The 20026-nt window shown below is 33.8% G+C and overlaps 1 protein-coding gene across 2 annotated transcripts in view; it reads right to left on the reverse strand.

The window, feature by feature from the left end:
* LOC143629939 (alpha-crystallin domain-containing protein 22.3-like) overlaps positions 1 to 20026 on the reverse strand; it is a 58420-nt gene that overhangs the window by 2383 nt on the left and 36011 nt on the right. The window contains exon 1 of one of the 2 annotated variants that reach the window (XM_077099081.1): positions 565 to 671. The exons of the other annotated variant lie outside the window; for it this stretch is intronic. Coding sequence (XP_076955196.1) covers positions 565 to 581 — 17 coding nt within the window. The 5' untranslated portion in view covers positions 582 to 671. Of the gene's footprint in view, positions 1 to 564; positions 672 to 20026 lie in introns of those variants that run through there. 2 annotated transcript variants of the gene reach the window in all.

Genomic DNA, 20026 nt, shown 5'->3' on the forward strand with positions numbered 1-20026 from the left:
AATCACAAAAGTATGATAAAAGCCCCAATTTTTAAATGTTATTTTGAGTTTAATTTTTAAAAATGAAAGACTTTGAGACTGTACAACTGAGTGAAGAGAACCTAGTCATTCAAACTTGACCAAAAAAAGTTCTTTCAAGCTAAAAAGGACAAACATTCACAGGACACAACTTCCATTTATAAAAAATTAAAAAAATCTTCCACACTTTATAATTTATAACAAATACACACACACATACACACAAACATGAACTTTTTACAGATAAATTCATAATCTTGAAAACAATTTTAAAACCCTAAAGGCCTAAATCATCATCAAGAAAATCAACGCTATGGATCAAATTTACTAAAAAAATGGGATAAATTCAAACATTTACTGAAAGTAAAACAGTAAAAAAGAAAAGGGTCAAAATACAAATCGCCAAATGTAGCTATAAAACATCAACAAATTTTAACAACATATCGATTCGATACCAAACAAGAAATTAGGGTTTTGTAGCAAACCCCATAAAAAACGCAAAATTGAAAGAAAGCATGAATCTTGAAGATGGGTTTAAGAGCATACGCGTTGGGAGAAGCCATTGGAGTTGAAAAGCTGAAGAATTTGGAGAAAGAAGAAGTGGGTTATTGAGTAATAAGCTGCAGTGATGCTTTAGCACAGGTGGGTTGCTTTGTGTGTTGAGGTTCTTGTTATATAGAGTAAGGGTTTGACTTAATATAAAAAATATTTAATGCTAAAGATATTTTTATTTTATTATTTATTTTTTTTTGGTGTGTTAATTTGATAATTGGAGTAATTTTTTTTTTAATTTGGTATTTATTTAGTAAACAATATAATATCAAATATATTCATCTGGTTTGGGACATTTATATTTTTTAATGTTATTTTTTTCTTTATGTTTTAAAGAACCTCGGTTAATTTGTGATAGCTTATATGATTCTCTACGATTTTAATTTGTTTACCTAATTTTTATATATACAGTGTGTTCTTTGGTTTTATCAAGAGTATTTATTGTGCGTACGTGTTTTCACAGGCAACCGGTCTCAGTGTGGTTTCAGATTGGTAAATATAGCTTTGGTTTTCAATGAGTTGTGTATATGTGCTTGGGAATTTGGGAATGTGTGTGGTTGTGGATGTTTATGTTTATGTGTGTTTATATGTGTGTGATTTTAGGAAAGTGTGTGATTTGGTATTAATATATGTTTGAATCTAGCGTTTCATACGGTTTTCAATGGGTTACGTGTATGCGCTAGAAAACGTGTGTGTTTGTGTGTGCACGCACACTTGAATTTTATGTGTGATTTATCTTGATTTATAAGTGTGCGATATGGTTTTAATGTGTTCGAATCTAGGGTTTTTTACAGTTTTAAGTGGTTGTGTATGTGTTATAGAACAAGTGTGGTTGTCGATGTTTCTTGATTTGTAAGTGTGATTTAGGTTTGATTGTAATTAAGTGTGTAGTTTGATTTGACTTTGTGTTAGAATTTAGCGCTTGGAGGTGGTTGGTTGCAATACCCATGTTTTCGTAAACCAATTTTGAAGGATATTCAACTGAAATTAATCCAATATTATTAAATGGAATATTGGATTTTAATAATCCCTATTAAATGGTATTGGCTAATAATAATCCCTATTCACTTATCGTCACTAGCAGTCCCAAATTCAATGGCCCCCCCGTTAAATATGACTTAACGGCGTTATAGTTTTTTCTGAATTTCAAACCAATGTTTTAGGGCTTTTGATTGTTAGGAGGATACGAGTCGATTGGTGTAAAATTTAGTTTGAAACAGTGCTTCAAAATGACGAAGCAATGCTTCGATTCGGGTGTTTGAACTTACAATTAACCAAAACCAAGTCGTTTAGATCATTGTTTGGAGCTAAGTTTTATATCATTCGACTCGTATCTTCCTTCCGATTAATAACCCTAAAAAGTTAGACTGAAATTCGGAAAAAAGAATAAAGCCGTTAAGTCTTTTTAACGGGGGACTATTGGGGGCCAACTTTTTTGAATTTGGGACCGCCAGTGATGATAAAATGAATAGGGATTATTATTGGTCAATACCATCCAATAAGGATTATTAAAATTCAACATTATTAAATAACAAAAAGTCAGAATATCTTTGAGGCAAACTAACATAAGTTTAAAATTTTCATAAGATTCTTGACTAATAAGGTAACATTGTCAAAGATTCTACCAGAAAAAACACACACACACAAAACGCAATGGGCGACTATGGGTTACATTAATAAGTGTTCCCAAGGCACAAGATACAAACACATTTTGATTTATGTGTAGCTAGCTTAGGCACTCGATAACCTAACTTACGAATCTTGCTAACATCTTAGAAGACATGAGAAGGGTTGTACATCTTAGAAGACATGAGAAGGGTTGAAATACATAACAAGAATCTCCAACCATAATCATGTGGAATTTATGGTAGAATTTAGGTTTTCGTCAAAATAAAAGAATACAACTATGTCTTTCCAATCCATAGCTAATTAAGATTACATTCCAAAAATCCAATAAATCACACGATTTTGTGTTTCCAAATACATAGTCGTATGAGATTTGTTCAGAAAAAAAGCAATAAAAACACACAAGTACATGTTTTTAAATACATAGCCTCCTAAAAATTAAAATTTACAATATTGATAGTTGTGTAAGCACATTGACTCCAAAAATCAACATATTAACATCAACATTAGTTAGTATTTAAAAGAAAATTGGGTTTGTGTCTTCTATACATTGTATCAGATATACGATTTTCAAAGCCTTTGGTACAACTGTCCAATGCATATTTTGGTGGTTTTTCCCATGTGTTCCCTATTTACACGTGTGTAAAGTCTACCTTCCCACTTAGCTTCCTGCTTTATGATATTGATATACGAAGCGAAAGAGAAAGCAAAATAGAGAGATCGGGAGACTATAATTCAATGTCGTTGTAATTGACAACGGTGATGGAGGCACTGAGGTTTGCGGGTGATAACATAACTCAAAGTTTGGATGGGAGGATCAATTGCGACAAAAGGTTTGTAACGCAACATTAGCATTTCCGTCATCTATGACTCTATTTGTAATCTATGTCAAATTTCCTTTTATTTGTGTTATCAAATTGAGTAATTGGCTTGCTAAATTTCACATAGCACAACAAAATCCATTCAAAGAAACAATGCATTATTCGAAAGAATCACATGCTTTCAAAATCAACAATACTGCAAGCTAACTTCTATTTCTCTATATATCTGCCGGTATGTTTTCTTCACAATCTTATGTGTCTATTTCTTCGATTATAGTTATGGTTTGCACCTTTTGACGTCAATTGTGTCACATAACCCATGATGTGCTCAGCCAATTTGCTAGTATTGATCAAGGATAATCAATAACATATGAGGGTTTGATGATGGCGCTAGGGTTTCATTTGCACCTTTTGACGTCAATTGTGTCACATAACCCATGATGTCCTCAGCCAATTTGCTAGTATTGATCGAGGATAATCAATAACATATGAGGGTTTGATGATGGCGCTAGGGTTTCAAGATTATAGCTTGAAGATGATTGAGTGACTTTGGATTTTGTTGTTAAAGTAAATTAGGGGTTCAATTTCATGTTTATCGGATGTTTCATGTTCTCCTTGGAAGTCGTACCATAGGCCCCGGGGTTGTAACTTATGTCTTCCGTTCATGCCATGATTGTTCTTGGTTTTTAATTGATTTGAGTTCAATGGTTAGTTTATTCAGATTTAATTTGGATTTTGATTGTTAATCAAAATAACCATAATACATGTTTACTTTAGTTGGGTGCTATGCTGTATGTATTTTTAGCGTCAATTTATGGCTAAACTGTAAAGAATCCAACTTTTTTCTCTATCCAACATTTTGATTATAAGTGTTTGTTAAAGAGAGAATTTATTATAATGATTTGAATGATTTAATTTTCAAAATTGTGGATGTAAGAAACTGTTAGGATTAAACACACACACCGACCAGACACTAACACGAAAACAATTAACGAACACCGGGATTTAACGTGGTTTGGTCTAAGTTGACCTACGTTCACGGTGACAACTAGGTATTCTTTATTGAGTGACAAATAATTACTTGTACATAGCGTTGTTTAAATAGAAATCGAACTAGGGTTTGTAAATTATTGAACAAGAAATCCAAACTGGGCCGGGATTCGATCTGGCCACCCTACACCCGTCTGCCCTCGAACCCAACAATCTCCCACTCGGAGGCCATGAGTACTTTCGTCTGCACTTCTGATTGTACTTATGTAATCTGAACATTAAACATCTTCTAGTTGCCACCGTCTTCTCATCAGTTAACCTGAAGGCCCGTTGAAGCTCCCCGGAGCTCCAACACGTTAGTCACAATTGAAACTGCCCATGACCCGTTCTTTGTCCTTACCAGCTCCCATTGTAATGAACTGCTAGATCCCAAGATATCCTGAGAACAAACACTCACCATATTCAACAAGTAATCAACTGGAGAGTCTTTTACAGTTGGAATACTGGTATTCCTAATCCACTGTCGACCTAAAACTGTAACTGAAACACGACAGTGCTCCCACTGTCACAATGTCCTCTGATTGATTTAACCTTCCTAGCTTGTTCATCATGAATCTTCACTTTGGCTATGGGTTTGTTACTTACAAAACGAGCCTTTTTCTGCCTACGAGATTCTGTGAACCGGACCTTGTCTTTCACCAAAACTAGATCCACTCATTTCGATGACATATCGACCATATACAAAGAACCCATTTTTTTTCCACGAGCAACCACAAGATTCCCTTTGACTACTTTCCACAGCCCATTCCCGAACTTAACATCGTAACTCTGGTCATCCAACTGCCCGACTGAAATAAAACGTTTCTTCACACTTGGAATAACCCTCATGTCTTTCAAAGTCCAAAAAGTACCGGCTGAAGCTATAAAATCAACATCTCCCATACCCGTTGTAACAACTTGGTTTTAATTAATTATTTATTTATATTAATATTATATTAACCTTTACCCGACCCGCTTTTATGTTCGGGTTATCTTATTTAATAATAATATCACGTTTATTGAGAAGGTTAATTATTATTATATTATTTATAATATATATATATATATATATAGAAAGGTTCAAATAAAAATAAAGAGTTTTCTAGGAATGGTAAGAACCAATAGATTTTTGACATCTGGCATTACATATTATGATTAAAGAATAATTCTAGAAAACTATGTCGGTTTTTAGTAATTTTAAATCTCAACAATTGATTAACATGATACAATGGATATGATCTATTCCTAGTCTTCCTAGGAAACTACTTCTTTTTAGCATAACCTTATATATATATAGTAGTTTTTATCCCCCGTATTACGGGGGCTGTTTTACATTACTTGTTTTTAATATTTATATACTTTTTTGGGTTTAATTTTATTTATTGTAATGAAATTTATAATATACTTAGAGTTCGATGATAAAAAGGTTTAACAAATAACTAAGATGTTATAACCTGGTTTAAAAGTTATCTGGGATTGGTAAGACCCAAGACCCGCTTATTTTTTTTACTATAAAATTGTTTCTTAATTATAAATAATATTTTAAAAAAAATCATATGATAATTTTTAGTATATCCTATTTTATAGGATTTTCACATCAATAATTTAATGAGATTTTATACCTCATTTAAGGAATATCTGGGTTTGGTAAGACCCATACCCGTGAATCGGGGTTAAATGCATGAGAAGCCCCCATTTAAAAATCAAGCAAATCTGATGACTCCAAAAAAGGGGGAGCGACCACATCGTGACACGTAGAATTTTTATGTTTTCCTTTATATATATATATATATATATATATATATAACTATCAAAAGTATACCTTTTTAACCTAAAACCTTACTTTTGCCATAGTATGTATGCACCTTGATAGTTGGAGGACCTTTTTGAAAATATGTGAAAACTATTATTATATTATATCAAACACCCAGCAACCCATGTGCCCGTATTCGTGATCCGTATACCAACCCGTGGCCCGTTTAGTGTCTTGAGCCGTAATTCTCGTCATTAACTTGGAAATCAAATCATAGGTTTTGTTAATCTTTCCATTTACGACATCACCGACGTTTTAATTATGTTATATCAATCATAAATGTGACACCTGGCATTTGTAGGTTAACCCCGTTAACTAAACTCGGTTAATTTTGTTAACTCCGTTAGAAAACTAGCATCCATGTCGCATGTCACATGTCACATAATCACACAAAAGAGTTTGTCTGAGTCGTTGGCGGTCTAACAATAATAACAAGTGCTATTAATTAAAATAATAAACTTGTTATAAAGGTTATGATACATATTATATGAAATATGATAACTTGTTACAAATGTTATGATACATATGGTAGGCAAAATGTTAAGTGCTACATGTTACGTGTTATATAAACTAGTGTGATATATATTACATACTACTTGTAACATGTTACACCATAAACTAATGTGATATATATTACACACTACTTTTTACATGTTACATTATGAACAATGGTAATATATGTTACATGCTACATGTCATATGCTACATGTCTATATGTATGTTATGTGTAATAAATGGTCAAGAATGATTGTTATATGCATCTTATATTACATGTACCTGTTAATTAGTAAAATGTACCATGAACTTTAGATTATGTTGTGCCTTGTAAACTTGTATTAAAAATGTTACCTGATACATGTTATTAAATAAAAATCTTAATCTAAAGTTTATTATTGATTAATAGTAGTTAAATTGTTGTAAATGAGAGTTAATATGTTTTTAATAAGATTTTGATTACACAACCTTTGATTTGAAAACCTTTTCTCTTCCTTTTCTCCTTCCTTGGCCGAAATCCACACTACACACACACACATCACATTTTTCTCTCTAAACAACACTTTCTTTAAAACTCCTCCCTAGACATACATACAATTGATTTTGATGATTCTTGAATCAAGGTTTTGGAGTCTTCATTGATGAAACAAGAAATTAAGCATGTTTTTATATGTTTTATTTAATTTTCTTTGATTTGGGATTGTGGGATGAACGTATCCAAGCACATGAAATCATAAGAAAACAAAACACGATAAACTTGACAATCTACATGTTAAAATTGTTTTATTTATTTCTTGATATGAAAACCCTTAAAATATTTGTAATAAAATATGTATGAACAATAAAAAGATGTGTTTTGATCATATAAAATGGTCCCTTGGTGATTTAGGATCATAGAGATATAAAAATCATGATTTTGTGACTTTTGGTTTGAATCTGCTTGTTGACAGATTCTGTGATTTAGATTGTAGATTGAATAACTTGATGATATCTTGGTGTTTCTGATTGATGTTTGATTCTATGATTAATTACTTTGAATCTAGTTTTCAAAAAGTCAAGAATCTTAATTTTTGGACTTTGTTTGACTAGTTTTTATTAATTTACAAAATTGGGTTGCAATCCTGATTGAAAGATAAATTTTCTGAGCTGTGTTATAAATTGTATAACTTTATGTTAAAAATATATATGGGTATGGTTCTACTTCTGGAATGTTTTAAATTGAAGTAGGAATCTAATCCAATTGGTCTTGCATCAATTGGACAAATATATATTTTTTGGCAAATATTTGTGTACTGTTGTGTTAAAATAGGGACTGAAATTAGGTTGTTGTAGAGTGTGAATATTCTGTATTTTGTGTGAACTGGAAAATTATAAGAAAAATATATGTTATACCTAATACTTGTTAGAATATGTGTGAATTATTTGGTAATTTAATTACAAGTTTTTGTTGGCTGGAAAAATCAGTTTTGATGATTGAAAACTTGTTAAGGATGATTAGCATATTTGTTAGTAAAAATAATTGTAGTTTGTAATAGAATGATTGTGGTAAGTTGGATTTTGAATTTATGAGTTAACTTAGAACTATTTGACTAAGTGGTTACTCTTACTTTTGAAGTGTTGAAAAGTGGTATAAGTTAGACTTAGTCATAGAATTGTATGAAAAGTGGCTAAGTGCACATTACTTGATTGTTTGTTAAATTGTGACTAGGAACATCATGTAATCATTCTAAGTCTAACAAATTACTCAAAAGTCACCAACGGGCCGCGGTCAACATTTTGGACCGTCGGTCAACATTTTGGTCAAAGGTCAACATTTTGGTCAACGGTAAACAAAACACAATTTTTAGTCTTCGGTCATCGAGACTTGGACTTTTAGTCAAAAGTCAACAACTTGGACCTTTTGGTCAAAAGTCAAATGAAAAGTCAAAATTTGGTCAAATTCAACAAAAAAGTCAGACTTTGGTCAAAGTCAACAAAAAGTCAAACTTTCGTCAAACTTTAAATAAACAATGGAATTGTTTGTATACTAAGGGTTCTAGGAATCGCTTAGCAAATACTTATAGTGCTTGTATGATTTAGGCACTATAACAACTTTGACTTAAGCAGTTGACTTTCAATTTGAACCGCATTCGAGGTGAGTTTCACTACCCCACTTTTTACGTACCCTTTTTGGGGGGAAAGCATGCAACATACAAACTTTTTGATAATTGTAGACTTTTTAATACCTCATGGGTACATAGTGCACTTAAACTGAAGTCCCCCATGCACATTGGACCGTTAAAAATTGTACATTGGCTCGGTAATGAAAGGTAGTACTACTGGGTTTGACGAACCCCCTCGGGGCTCTCGGTTGAGGGAGTCGCCGGGCGTTTCATTTACTAGGAACGCAATATGCACTAGTCTTATATTAGACTCCGTGGGTGGCAAACAAACTAACAAGTCAGCCTCGGTCACAATGGAACTCACACTAATGTAACATGATTGCTAGCGTAATTAACTAGCGGTATTACTAATGCATACATTATCCATGCTTTACTACTTACACGTTTATTTACTAAATGGTTTGTTTAACAAACTTGTTTTCAAACTCAAACCTGTGAACTCACCAACCGTTGTGTTGACCCGTTTTAGCATGTCTTTCTCAGATGTTTAAGGTGCACGTGCGAAGTTGAAATGAGTCTTGGATGCATGGATCCCACTAAGCATCGAATTATGCTGGGAGTCTTCAATGAAATGTTATGTCTGGGCGTCTTGACTTGCCTTTTGGGTTTTTAATTGTTTTCATAAATTATTCGTTTCCGCAAATGTAAAAGCTTTATTGTAAATGTACTTACCTCATTTATGATGAGCAATAATATTTAAATAATTTCCATTATAAATTGGTTGTTCGTTATGACACATGGCTAGATCCTGGTATGTCACGCGCCTCACGGTAAAACCCCGCTAGTCGAAAATTGAGGGTGTGACAGATTGTTATCAGATCCATTGGTTATAGTGAACTAGGTTTGTTTTCAAAAACAAGTCTATAACCGTTTTCAAAGCTTTGTGTCAGTTTTAATACTTACAAACCCAGACATACGTTTCATTCATGCATGCACTGCATATGTGTACGCGTAGTATTCGCACCGCATTGATTTCGCACTTTGCTTCTACTCTCATTTATGATAAGCATATTAATCATGCATTTTCATACACATTTATTCTGTACTTTGGGGTACGTAGTATAATACATAACCACTTAAATCAACAATGCCATACGGGTATGTAGACATCATCCACAACATTATATTCGGATAAGGAGCACGCCACTCTTGTTGTCACATCGGAACCTTCACCCATTCTCACATCATTGGAGCCGAGGAAATACCGGCTTGAATATATAAACGACATCGTCTAAAATGATGATTCATCTCAAGCCCTTGCACGGGCAACGCCAAACGAGTATAACCTCTTCAAGAGTTGGGTATGTCGGAAGTGAGTCTCTTATCTATCTACCATCTTGAGTATCCTAAACCTGCTAGCCATACTCCACTCCAAACTCCAAACTTGATTCTCGGGTGAGACACACCTCTTTGAGGCAAACCCTGGAAGACATTTTTCTATAGAAATTCATCGGCATTGAGATGGCATAATTTTCATTCCTGAGCCGCACGCTCATTTCATTAGTCGATGCTGCTGGAAGAGTAGATTGACTGCGCAACTGAAAACATCTTGTTTTACACTCAAAGTCTATTCTGACCTAAAGGAATGTTTGCTTCGATGGAATGTTTGCTTCCCGAACATGTATTCTTCTGCCATCTGTATAGCTGAACTCTTAGTGTGTTCGACTCGAGTGAATACTCGGATAATCTATTCCCAACCAAAGTTTTGGGTAAAACTCTGACCTAATACATGTACAATCAATAAAAAGTCTTTTTGCTGACCTTTTCATGATTAGTAGCACTTTGTACCCGGCAATCCAAACTAAGGGACAACTTGACGCATGGTGGGAGGAATTGGTCTGATCATGTAAACCGAATTATTATTTTGGGTGCACACTTAATAATAATTTATGGTGCATGTGAATCCTGATGAATCCTATAGTGTGGTCATAGTCCATGAATCTCAAACCTATGTTTCCACCATTGCTGGAAGATCTCGTAACTCGTCCAACACTAGTAGAAATCGTATAATATGTTCTATAACTGGTAGAAGAGACTACCCGATTGAAGATGGATCATCATAAAATTTGATGTTTTAGTTACCAATATGCAAGTTATTTTGGCAAGCTTAAGATATCTTTTCCAAACCTTGTTATGAAAATAATTTGAATTCAAAACCTCTCTAGCGTTTCGTGGCAAGGCCTCTAACCCTAGTGTATATGAGAAATTTTAAGAACCTCTTGTAAATCAACACCATGTTTGTGCGACCTAGCAAAAAGTTCCTGTTGATATACTTACCCTGACCAATTGTTTACTCCCATTTTTGCTTGATTTTTTTTCTTTTTCCGACCCTGACAAACTCAATAATAAGACCATTCCATAAGATAATTCCATTTTCTTAAGGACATTGGAAAACATAATTTAAACCATCGAACCTCCACTAGAATGCGATGAATTGGAATACCTTATGCACGGATGGAACCGTAGCCCTACAACAAAACTCTTTGAGAAATATCTTCTTTAACACCCCTCTTTGGCCATTCTCAAAAACAATTTTAATCACTCGCCTCATCTTGACCCCGTGAACTAACTACTAGTATGGTCCTACCTCAACTCTCATGGAAATCGGTAATTTAGTTATGTAACCATTCATAAAGCGTTGAATCTTCCTCTCGACCCATAGCTCTAAAGACATCACCCTAAGGATTGGGGAATACCCTATGCAACTTTTCCTAGAAATTTTTTGGCCCCAGAGCAATGATCCTTAATCGTCTGAAGTAACGCCTTGATCGTATGTGAAGGCTGATGGCGTAACTCATCTTATGTGCCTATAGTTACAACGAACAAGTTTTTGATACAAACCTCCAGCACTGTCTCGCCCTAGTTTGAGTCAAACCTCGAATAGCCTAAGTATTATTGAATGCCCTCGTGAAGGAAACTAAATTGATTTCCTCCCATTTGTCTTCTGTACAAGCTCGAACCCGCTAATGCCATCAATTTGTACGAACATAACAAAATGATAAATACCAAACCTAAACTTCAATAGAACATCGAGTATGACCTTGACAAGACATATGGTTAAACTTTTCTTCTAGTAAACAAACAACAAAGTGATGGACATACTATCCAATAGACGATCAACCTATGATAATGACTTCGCCTGTGACGAACCTTAATTTGAATGAAACCCGAATAACCGTGTCTTCATTATGACTTCTATTTCCCCTAGGACCAAAGTTTAAGAAACAACGCATTTCTATTTCCAGGGTACCCTATACCGCACGACTAAGGACCAAATAGTTAACGTGAATAAGTCATGTCAGTTGGTGAAAGACATTCATCATCAAAACCCTGCTCAGATCCATAACTCACAAGGAACGATGAGTAACCATCCATCCAAGTATTTACATGGATTCATATTGGTCTATCTTAGATGGAAAACATATACTAATCTTTTCTTGCCTAAAATGGAGAAGAGAAATTTACCAGTTACACTTGACACTAGGAAGATACACTTTGGTTAGGATTGGTAATGAGAACCACCGAAGATGTGCTATTAGTGTGGTGAGTTAGATGCGGTACACCCTATATATAAACGCTAACGGTATGTTGATGTTGGGGACATCACTAACCGACTTTCCTACCTTGAGCATAGTTATTATTTACAATATTTATTTAACATAAATCTTTATTAATAATAGAAATATGTATTAAAAGTATTTTAATTTAAAATAAATATGTTTAAAAAATATCTTTATATAATCGATTTAAAAGTTATAAATATTTATTTATAAATGTATTTTTTCATAGTTAAAGATATATTATTTAATAAAACTAATAATGAATTAACGTAATATATAACTTTCGCAAGAACAAACTCGACAATCAATTTTCGAACCTATATCTAATTTTAACTTTGTATTCAATCCATATTTATTTTCCCTCAATTATTGTTACTTAGGATTTCTCGTCGGTATCATTCCCGAAGAGCCTTCGTTTACTGCGTTCTTACCTAATCATTAAATCTTGCTTAATTGCTAAGGTGAGAATCACACTCCTCATTTTAACTCATTTTATACCATTTTGGGGACATATGCGTATTTACATTGTGTGTATATCAGTTTATGCCTAACTTGCTTTATTTAAACGCATTTTGGTGAAGTTCCTCATTATAGTATGATCATACGGCTATCTTCGGCAGCTGATGTCCATTTTTATAGAAACGGTTTAGTCCTTGCTTGGTAACCAATGTCCATTTATATGTAATTGGTTAAGCCCTTTTTTATGGTTTGATTGATTGTTTATGTGATATGGCTTAACTGTTTATTCTCACAGGAACAGTTTGCATCTTTATTTATTTATTATATATTATTATTGTTATGTCTTAAATTGGTGTTTTACTCACTCAACATGTGTTGTTGACATACCTTTCTTTTTTATATGCATTTGCAGGTTATTGTTTGAACTAGTTGCAAGATTTAGTGAAGACTTAGTGAAGAATTTATGTTAGAAAACTTTTAATCAAGATCATTTGTGATATAAATTGTATTGTTGTATGATTATGGATTTTGTACTTTGTACTTGAATTATTTGAATCATTTAAACGAATTAAATAGATATTGTCACTTTTAAATACTACATAATAGTACCTTGAGAGCTGTGAGCAATCAGCTCATGCCCCGACATTTCCGCCTTAGGTTGGGGTGTGACACCCGTAACCTCTAAAATATCATCGTTCGCTAGTCGAACCTTTCAAAAATCCCCAAACTTTATATTCTTCATCATTTCACTACAACGAGTGGCATGAAACGATGCACCATAATCCATCACCCAATTAATAACGTTACTTTCAACACTATAAACCAAAGTCTCATCACTAGTGACCCCGTCATATGTGTCGTCTTCTATAACGTTCATCTCTTTCTTATCATTCAGACACTGATTCCTGAAGTGTCCATTCTCTTTAAAACTCCAACACTCAATATCTTTACGAGTTCTTAGACTAACTCTTCTTTCTGATCCCACTGCCTCGTTGTTATCCCCTACCTCTACCTTCTGTGACTGATGTATTACTTGATGATTCACCTAAACCTCAAAAGTAATTTTTTTAGATGAACTACAGACCGCGGTTACTGTTTGCGACCAACTTTCAGGCAAAGATGATAATAACAACAAGCCTTGAACTTCATCATCAAAATTTATGTCGACTGACACTAAGTGGGACATGTTCAAATTAAAATTATTGATATGCGTTGTAACTGACCAATCCTCTTTCCTTCTAGTTGTCACTAACTCTCGGATAAGATATACATTATTCATTGTCGAAGGCTTCTCATACATGTTGGATAATGCCTCCTTTATACAACATGTTGTGGTTTCTTTCATGATGTTAAACGCAACATCTTCCGACAACGACAAAGTAATACAAGCCCTAGCTTTCTTGTCTAACTTCTTTCAATCTTCATCTGACAATTTTTCTGGTTTTTCATCCTCAAGCACTACATACAAGTCTTTCTGACAAAGTAGCGCTTCAATCTGCATCTTACACCAACCAAACTTCTGCCCGTCAAACTTCTTTATCGAAACCTTTCTGTTTTCTACCATGACTAAAACGAAAAACCTGGATAAAAATAGAGACATACACAATGATTGCATGCCCTGAACTTAATGGTTGTTTTATTGAACTCTGTTATACAATTAACCTATTTAAACGCAGTGGAATAATGAACTAAAAACCAGAAACTAGAATTTTAAACTGAAACGATAAAATCTGACAAACGCGATTGACACTAGTTTTGGTTTATCTAAGGCTTCTTCTGATTGACAACTATTCTTCAACAAAAATAGGATCTTGATTCAACTGTTCTTGGAACCCGAAACACTGCTGGTCAAACAAATGGTCAAGTTTTGATCAAAGAACCCTTTGGTCAACACACCAAACAAATAAAATAAACACTCCTTTTTATATTTGGAGTACAGAAAATTTCCCTTTTCCTTGGTGTGAACTCCAAGACAAAAAAGAAAGAAATAATATTTTTTTTTCTTCTTCGACATTCTGGTCGAATGCAACCACTACCAAAAAAGGTGAAATATTTCTGTTTTTATCTTCGGCAATCCGGCGATCCAAAAAAAGGAACTCGCACGGCCTGTAAACTCTGATCGAACCCTTACGACTAAGCGACCACACACTGTGGTTATGCTGGTAGTATTAAACGGAATTCCGGCACGGCAGAACCTTACATAGCGGCGGTGGAGACTGCCTGCTTCTTCAGCTTTCGAAATAGAACCTCCACAAACGTCGATGGTTGGGAACAATTCCTAACTGACTGTGACGAAGACCAACCGAATATGACGGAACCCTAGCCCTGACTTTAGGTGCGGCGGCAACGAGCGGAATTGGTTCAACGTGTTCTCGTGTGTAACAAGCCTAATCTCTTGATACCACTTGTTAGGATTAAACACACACATGAACCAAACACTAACATGAAAGCAATTAATGAACACTAGGATTTAACGTGGTTCGGTCTAAACTGACCTACGTCCACGGGTGGCAACTAGGTATTCTTTATTGAGTGACAAATAATTAGAAGTACATAGTGTTGTTTAAATAGAAATTGAAATAGGGTTTGTAAATTATTGAACAAGAAATCCAAACTGGGCCGGGCTTCGGTCTTGTCACCCTACACCCGTCTGCCATTTGGACTTCAAATGATAAACCGAGCCAACAAGGCCTACGAACCCAACATAAATAATGGTGACATTTGTCATTTTTGGTTTAATTCATATATGTACTTGTATTGTAAACCCGACCCGTTTTGTCTTTCGGATCCTTCGTTACTAATAAAAGAGTGGGTTTTATGTTATGATTTTGTTTCACACTTTTCGGATCACGATAATATCCTTTACGGTATTTTAAAATTCTCTTTGGACACACAAAACAACTTAAAATGAACTTCAGGAACCAAACTCGCCAAAAACCAAAGATCTTGACCAACACATTGATGGTCGGGTATTTTGTATATATATTAGTGTATTAGTTATGTAGTTTTATTGAGTATATTACTAGAACTTTGGTGCTTCAAATCATGCTCTGGTATTCCGAGACATCATTCCATGCTCGTACCAGTCTCCAATTTAGCATTTTAACGATCAATGACCTGAAATACAAAAGCATGTATGAAGTACCAAAGTTCTAATAATATACTCAATAAAACTACATAACTAATACACTAATATATATACAAAATATCCGACCATCACCCACCCCCTAGGAACGCCGCGTCGCATGGTCAGAGAAGGGAAGGCTGGTCGCGCAGCGTAGCCAGCCACCTGCAGCAGATCAGATTCGTTTTTTAGATATTTTAACTTGTTTAAGACCCACTAATCAACCAATTGCATGTAAAACTATTGGTGGAGACTTAATACCAATCCTTACAACCCTCCTCTATAAATACTAACTCATTTCATACTTTCTTAGCTGCTCTCACTTCAAACTCTTTCTCAAATTAGGGTTTACAAGCTTCATTTCCAAATTCATGACAGTTTAACTTTTCGAAGTCAAACAGAAGCTAAACCTTGATTTTAATTCATTTTTGGTAATTAAAACTTATGATTTCAATTTGATTATGTTATAGTACTTAGCTTCTTTATTTTCCTTCTTCAACAACGGTGAATTAGTGTTTATGCCATCATAAGACAAGTTTGCATGACATGGCTATTTTAGTACATTTTAGCATTTTAATTCGTTTAAGCTTACTGTTTCGTTTAAGTTCCGAGTTTCTAAGTTTTTATATATTATTTCTTCGGTAGTGGGTATGTGGTAACCAACCTCGGCCTTATACCGAGTCACGGACCGAACAGAAACCGAACTCCCGTTTTAACTCTTTATTTAAATGATTTAAAACAAGTTGCATGTAAGATTTAAGTGTCTTAGTTCTTTTATTTACTTTTGTATTTGTTGTTGTGATATAGATTTGTTGGAACCGAACTTGGTCATATACCAAGTCTTGAACCACCTGAACCACACAAACCGAACTAAACCGAGCTCACTCGCTTAAAACACACTAGTTGTGTTTCGGGCCATCGAATCTCATATTTTTCTTTATGATTTTTTTATAAATTGATTTATAAATGTTTTTTTTCAAAATACTTGGTATGTCGGATCCAACTTTATATTATAACAAGCTTGAACCGATAAAACTAAACACTCGCTTAACGTTGACGTTTGGATTTCTTCATAATAGATCTTCTAACTTGGTTAAGTTTCTGATTTAAATAAGTTACCTCATAATATTTATTACTTTGAAATGTCGGGTTCGGACTTGACAACTTATCAAGACCCGAATAGACTAAACCGAACACTAGTTAAAAATCACGTTTTGGTATTTATCTAACAAATGGTCGTGCCCTATTGCATTAAACCAATCCCCTCATATATACTTAACAAAAGTTAAGTAAAACCAATGGATAGAACACCAAGACTCCATTTCGGGTTAAGTTATTTTTCAAACCATCGCTTTATTTAGTTAAGTTTTTACACTTTAAACCCCAAAATTTGTTTACTTATTTTGGTTGTCATTTTATTTTACTTTAAGTTTTCTCATGACATCCTACTAATTTAAGGACCATTTTAACCTTGGACTCGCAAGTTAACTCGTTGAGCTCGTTTTCCCGAAGCTTTCTCTTGAACAAATTCTTCATCAACGTCACTTATTCCATGTGAGTAATCACACTTCCCCTTTTTACGATTTTATACTTTTGGGGGTGGCATGCGTACCATATTTAAACTTACATGTTTTAAGTCCTGAATACTAAATCCACAATACAACATTATGTGTTATATGAATATGTGCTCGAACATTTGTTTATGCGTCAAATTGATTACGTGCACAATTTTTTTGATGTTGTTGTTAAGCCTCATTTAGTATGATCATACGCTCCTCTAACTATTTTAACTTTGTGATAATAGAATAGGGCCTCATTATTTATCCGAGTATTTTGGTTGTTACCAAATAGACAAGAGTCTCCGTTATTTACTTTACATTTATAATGGTTTTTGCAATATTCTGTTTACACATATGACTTGTGATTTTGCCTCATTATATACATATAACAAAAACTAGTGTATTGCTCACCAACATTCGTGTTGATCAAATCTATTTTTATGCATGCTACATGTTTACTTGTCATTACTTATGAAGACTGAAGACTCATCACTTAGATTATACCTTTAAGATATTTTAATGAATTAAATATTGTTGTAATTGTTTATATTTAATCTTTGAACAAGTTGTACTTGAGTTATTGAATGAAATAAATGAGTTGAGTAAATATTGTCAATTTAATAGTGTCATTGTGTTCTTGAACAATCCGTTGCGCCCCAGCATGTTCTGCCACCTTTGGTCGGAGTGTGACAAAAACTTTGATAATATTTCATGGATTATGAAGTTCTAACACTCTCGAAAATTTTGCTTGAATTCCTCCCTAAAGGAAGTTTGGCGAATTTAAATATTCGAGCATCAATATTAAAAATTTTTGACCGAGGTATGTATAAAACATGATTTACCTTGACTTAACATAGGTTTTGATTTGGGTATGAGTGGGTGTGGGTTTAATTTTTTGACTAAAATGTCTTAAAATAGTGAATTTGAGCATGAAACCCTTGATTTAATTTTTTGTTAGCCACATATTAATGAATACAGGGATGTAATGAGTTTGGAAAATACAGTCACTAATAAACATTCAAATAGTTTAAATGTGAATTCTGTATCGGATAAACTAGACAAATCTTGACGCAAGGCATGCATGCGTATGAGCTTATCTGGACTTTTAATAAAGTGTTACAGGTTGCTTTGGGTAAATTAATATTGAGAAAATTAGCATTTGCCTCCCTCGGTAATATTGTCGCGAGATGGATTGACAACTGAAAAAGAATTTGCGCATATTGCACCTCTGTGTTTCTCGGGTGGGGTTTTTGGCTCCTTCTGGTCAGTTGACCAAGCGTTGACCTGTTAAAAAATGCTGAAATTATGTTTTTACCCCTAAGCCTTTAATTCAGTTTAAAAATAATCATCAAAAACCATGTAAATGCTGGGATTCGAACCCAAGACCTCCAGTTTAACATCCCACCAAAGCTACCACTTGAACTGAGTTAGTTTTTGGTATAACTATACAACATAAATTATCATTTTTATCACTTCATCTTCCCCAATTATAATTAGGGTTCCTAAGTTTTAATTCAAGACAATTCATCTTCATTTTTATCTTCACCAATTCATCCAAACCAACCGATACTTGCACATCAACAAAGATTCAATCAATAACATTTGTAGATCTGCTCACGTTGTGATGCATGTTTCACACATTCAATCAATAGCATTTGTAACAGTTTTCTTTTTCTTTCTATTCAAGTTTATTTAGATCTAAAACATTTACATTCCTTGGATAAAATCAACTTTCAAAAAAAGGTTGTATGATGTATCCATTAATTTACTAATCACCAAAGCAAATCAGATCATAACAAGCACTCACGATTCGCGACCTAATAAAACAACCAAATAAATGAAACTCGTGGTGTAAATTATGAGACCATACTTCTCGGATTGTGATGGTCTTATCACTAATATTATTTGACATGATTATTATTTGAATATTGTTATTGTTGTTGGTGTGTGAGTGGATTATTGAAATGGGATATATACTTATAGATGAGAGTATATGATTGAAGGTAGGCGGAAATAGGGGATTTGACGGAGGTTGAAGATGACCAGATTCACGCGTATCCAACTTTCTTTGTTTGACTAAAATTAGTGTTTGGAAAGGGTACATGAACCTGCCTTTGTTATGATACTGTGCTTCTAATAATAGCAACAAAAGAGAAAAAATATCTCCTTATTATTATTTATTAAAAGAAGATTACTAAAATACCCTTGCCATCCAAGGGTCAACTAACGGAAGGAGCCAAAAAACCCGCCTGAGAAACACAGAGGTGCAACATGCATAAATTCTTTTTCAGTGGTCAATCCATCTCGCGAAGATATTACCCAGGGAGGCAAATGCTAGTTTTCTCTATAATATTTATCATGGCTAAAATGGGCATGTAAAAATTAATATACTTTCTTTATAATTTTTAATTAAATAAAAACACATTTTTATACCTTTATTGGTACTTTTTCTATCTTGTTGACTCATAACTATTTAAAAAAAATATTAAATAATAATAGAGAGTGAACATAAATATTTCAAATATATAGAAAAATCACTACATTCCCTCTTATCCACTCAAAACACCCTAAACCATTTCCTAAATTATAAAAACATCACTTGCATATTATTGGGATAGGATGAGAATGTTGTATGCCTGGATAGTTGGACGGGTCAAATTGGGCTTAAGAATAAACACTTTTTTAAAATAAGCTTTTCACACATAATTCATTTGTGGGAAAATTCCCAAAAGGAACCTTTTTTAGAGAGAGAGAGAGAGAGAGAGAGATACACACACAAAATGACCTTTAAATTTCCATTATTTTAGA

The sequence above is a fragment of the Bidens hawaiensis genome, unplaced genomic scaffold (assembly GCF_021521415.1).
Source record: "Bidens hawaiensis isolate Kalapana, Puna unplaced genomic scaffold, B.hawaiensis_p1.1 tig00005482_1, whole genome shotgun sequence".
NCBI classification, from domain to species: Eukaryota; Viridiplantae; Streptophyta; class Magnoliopsida; order Asterales; family Asteraceae; genus Bidens; species Bidens hawaiensis.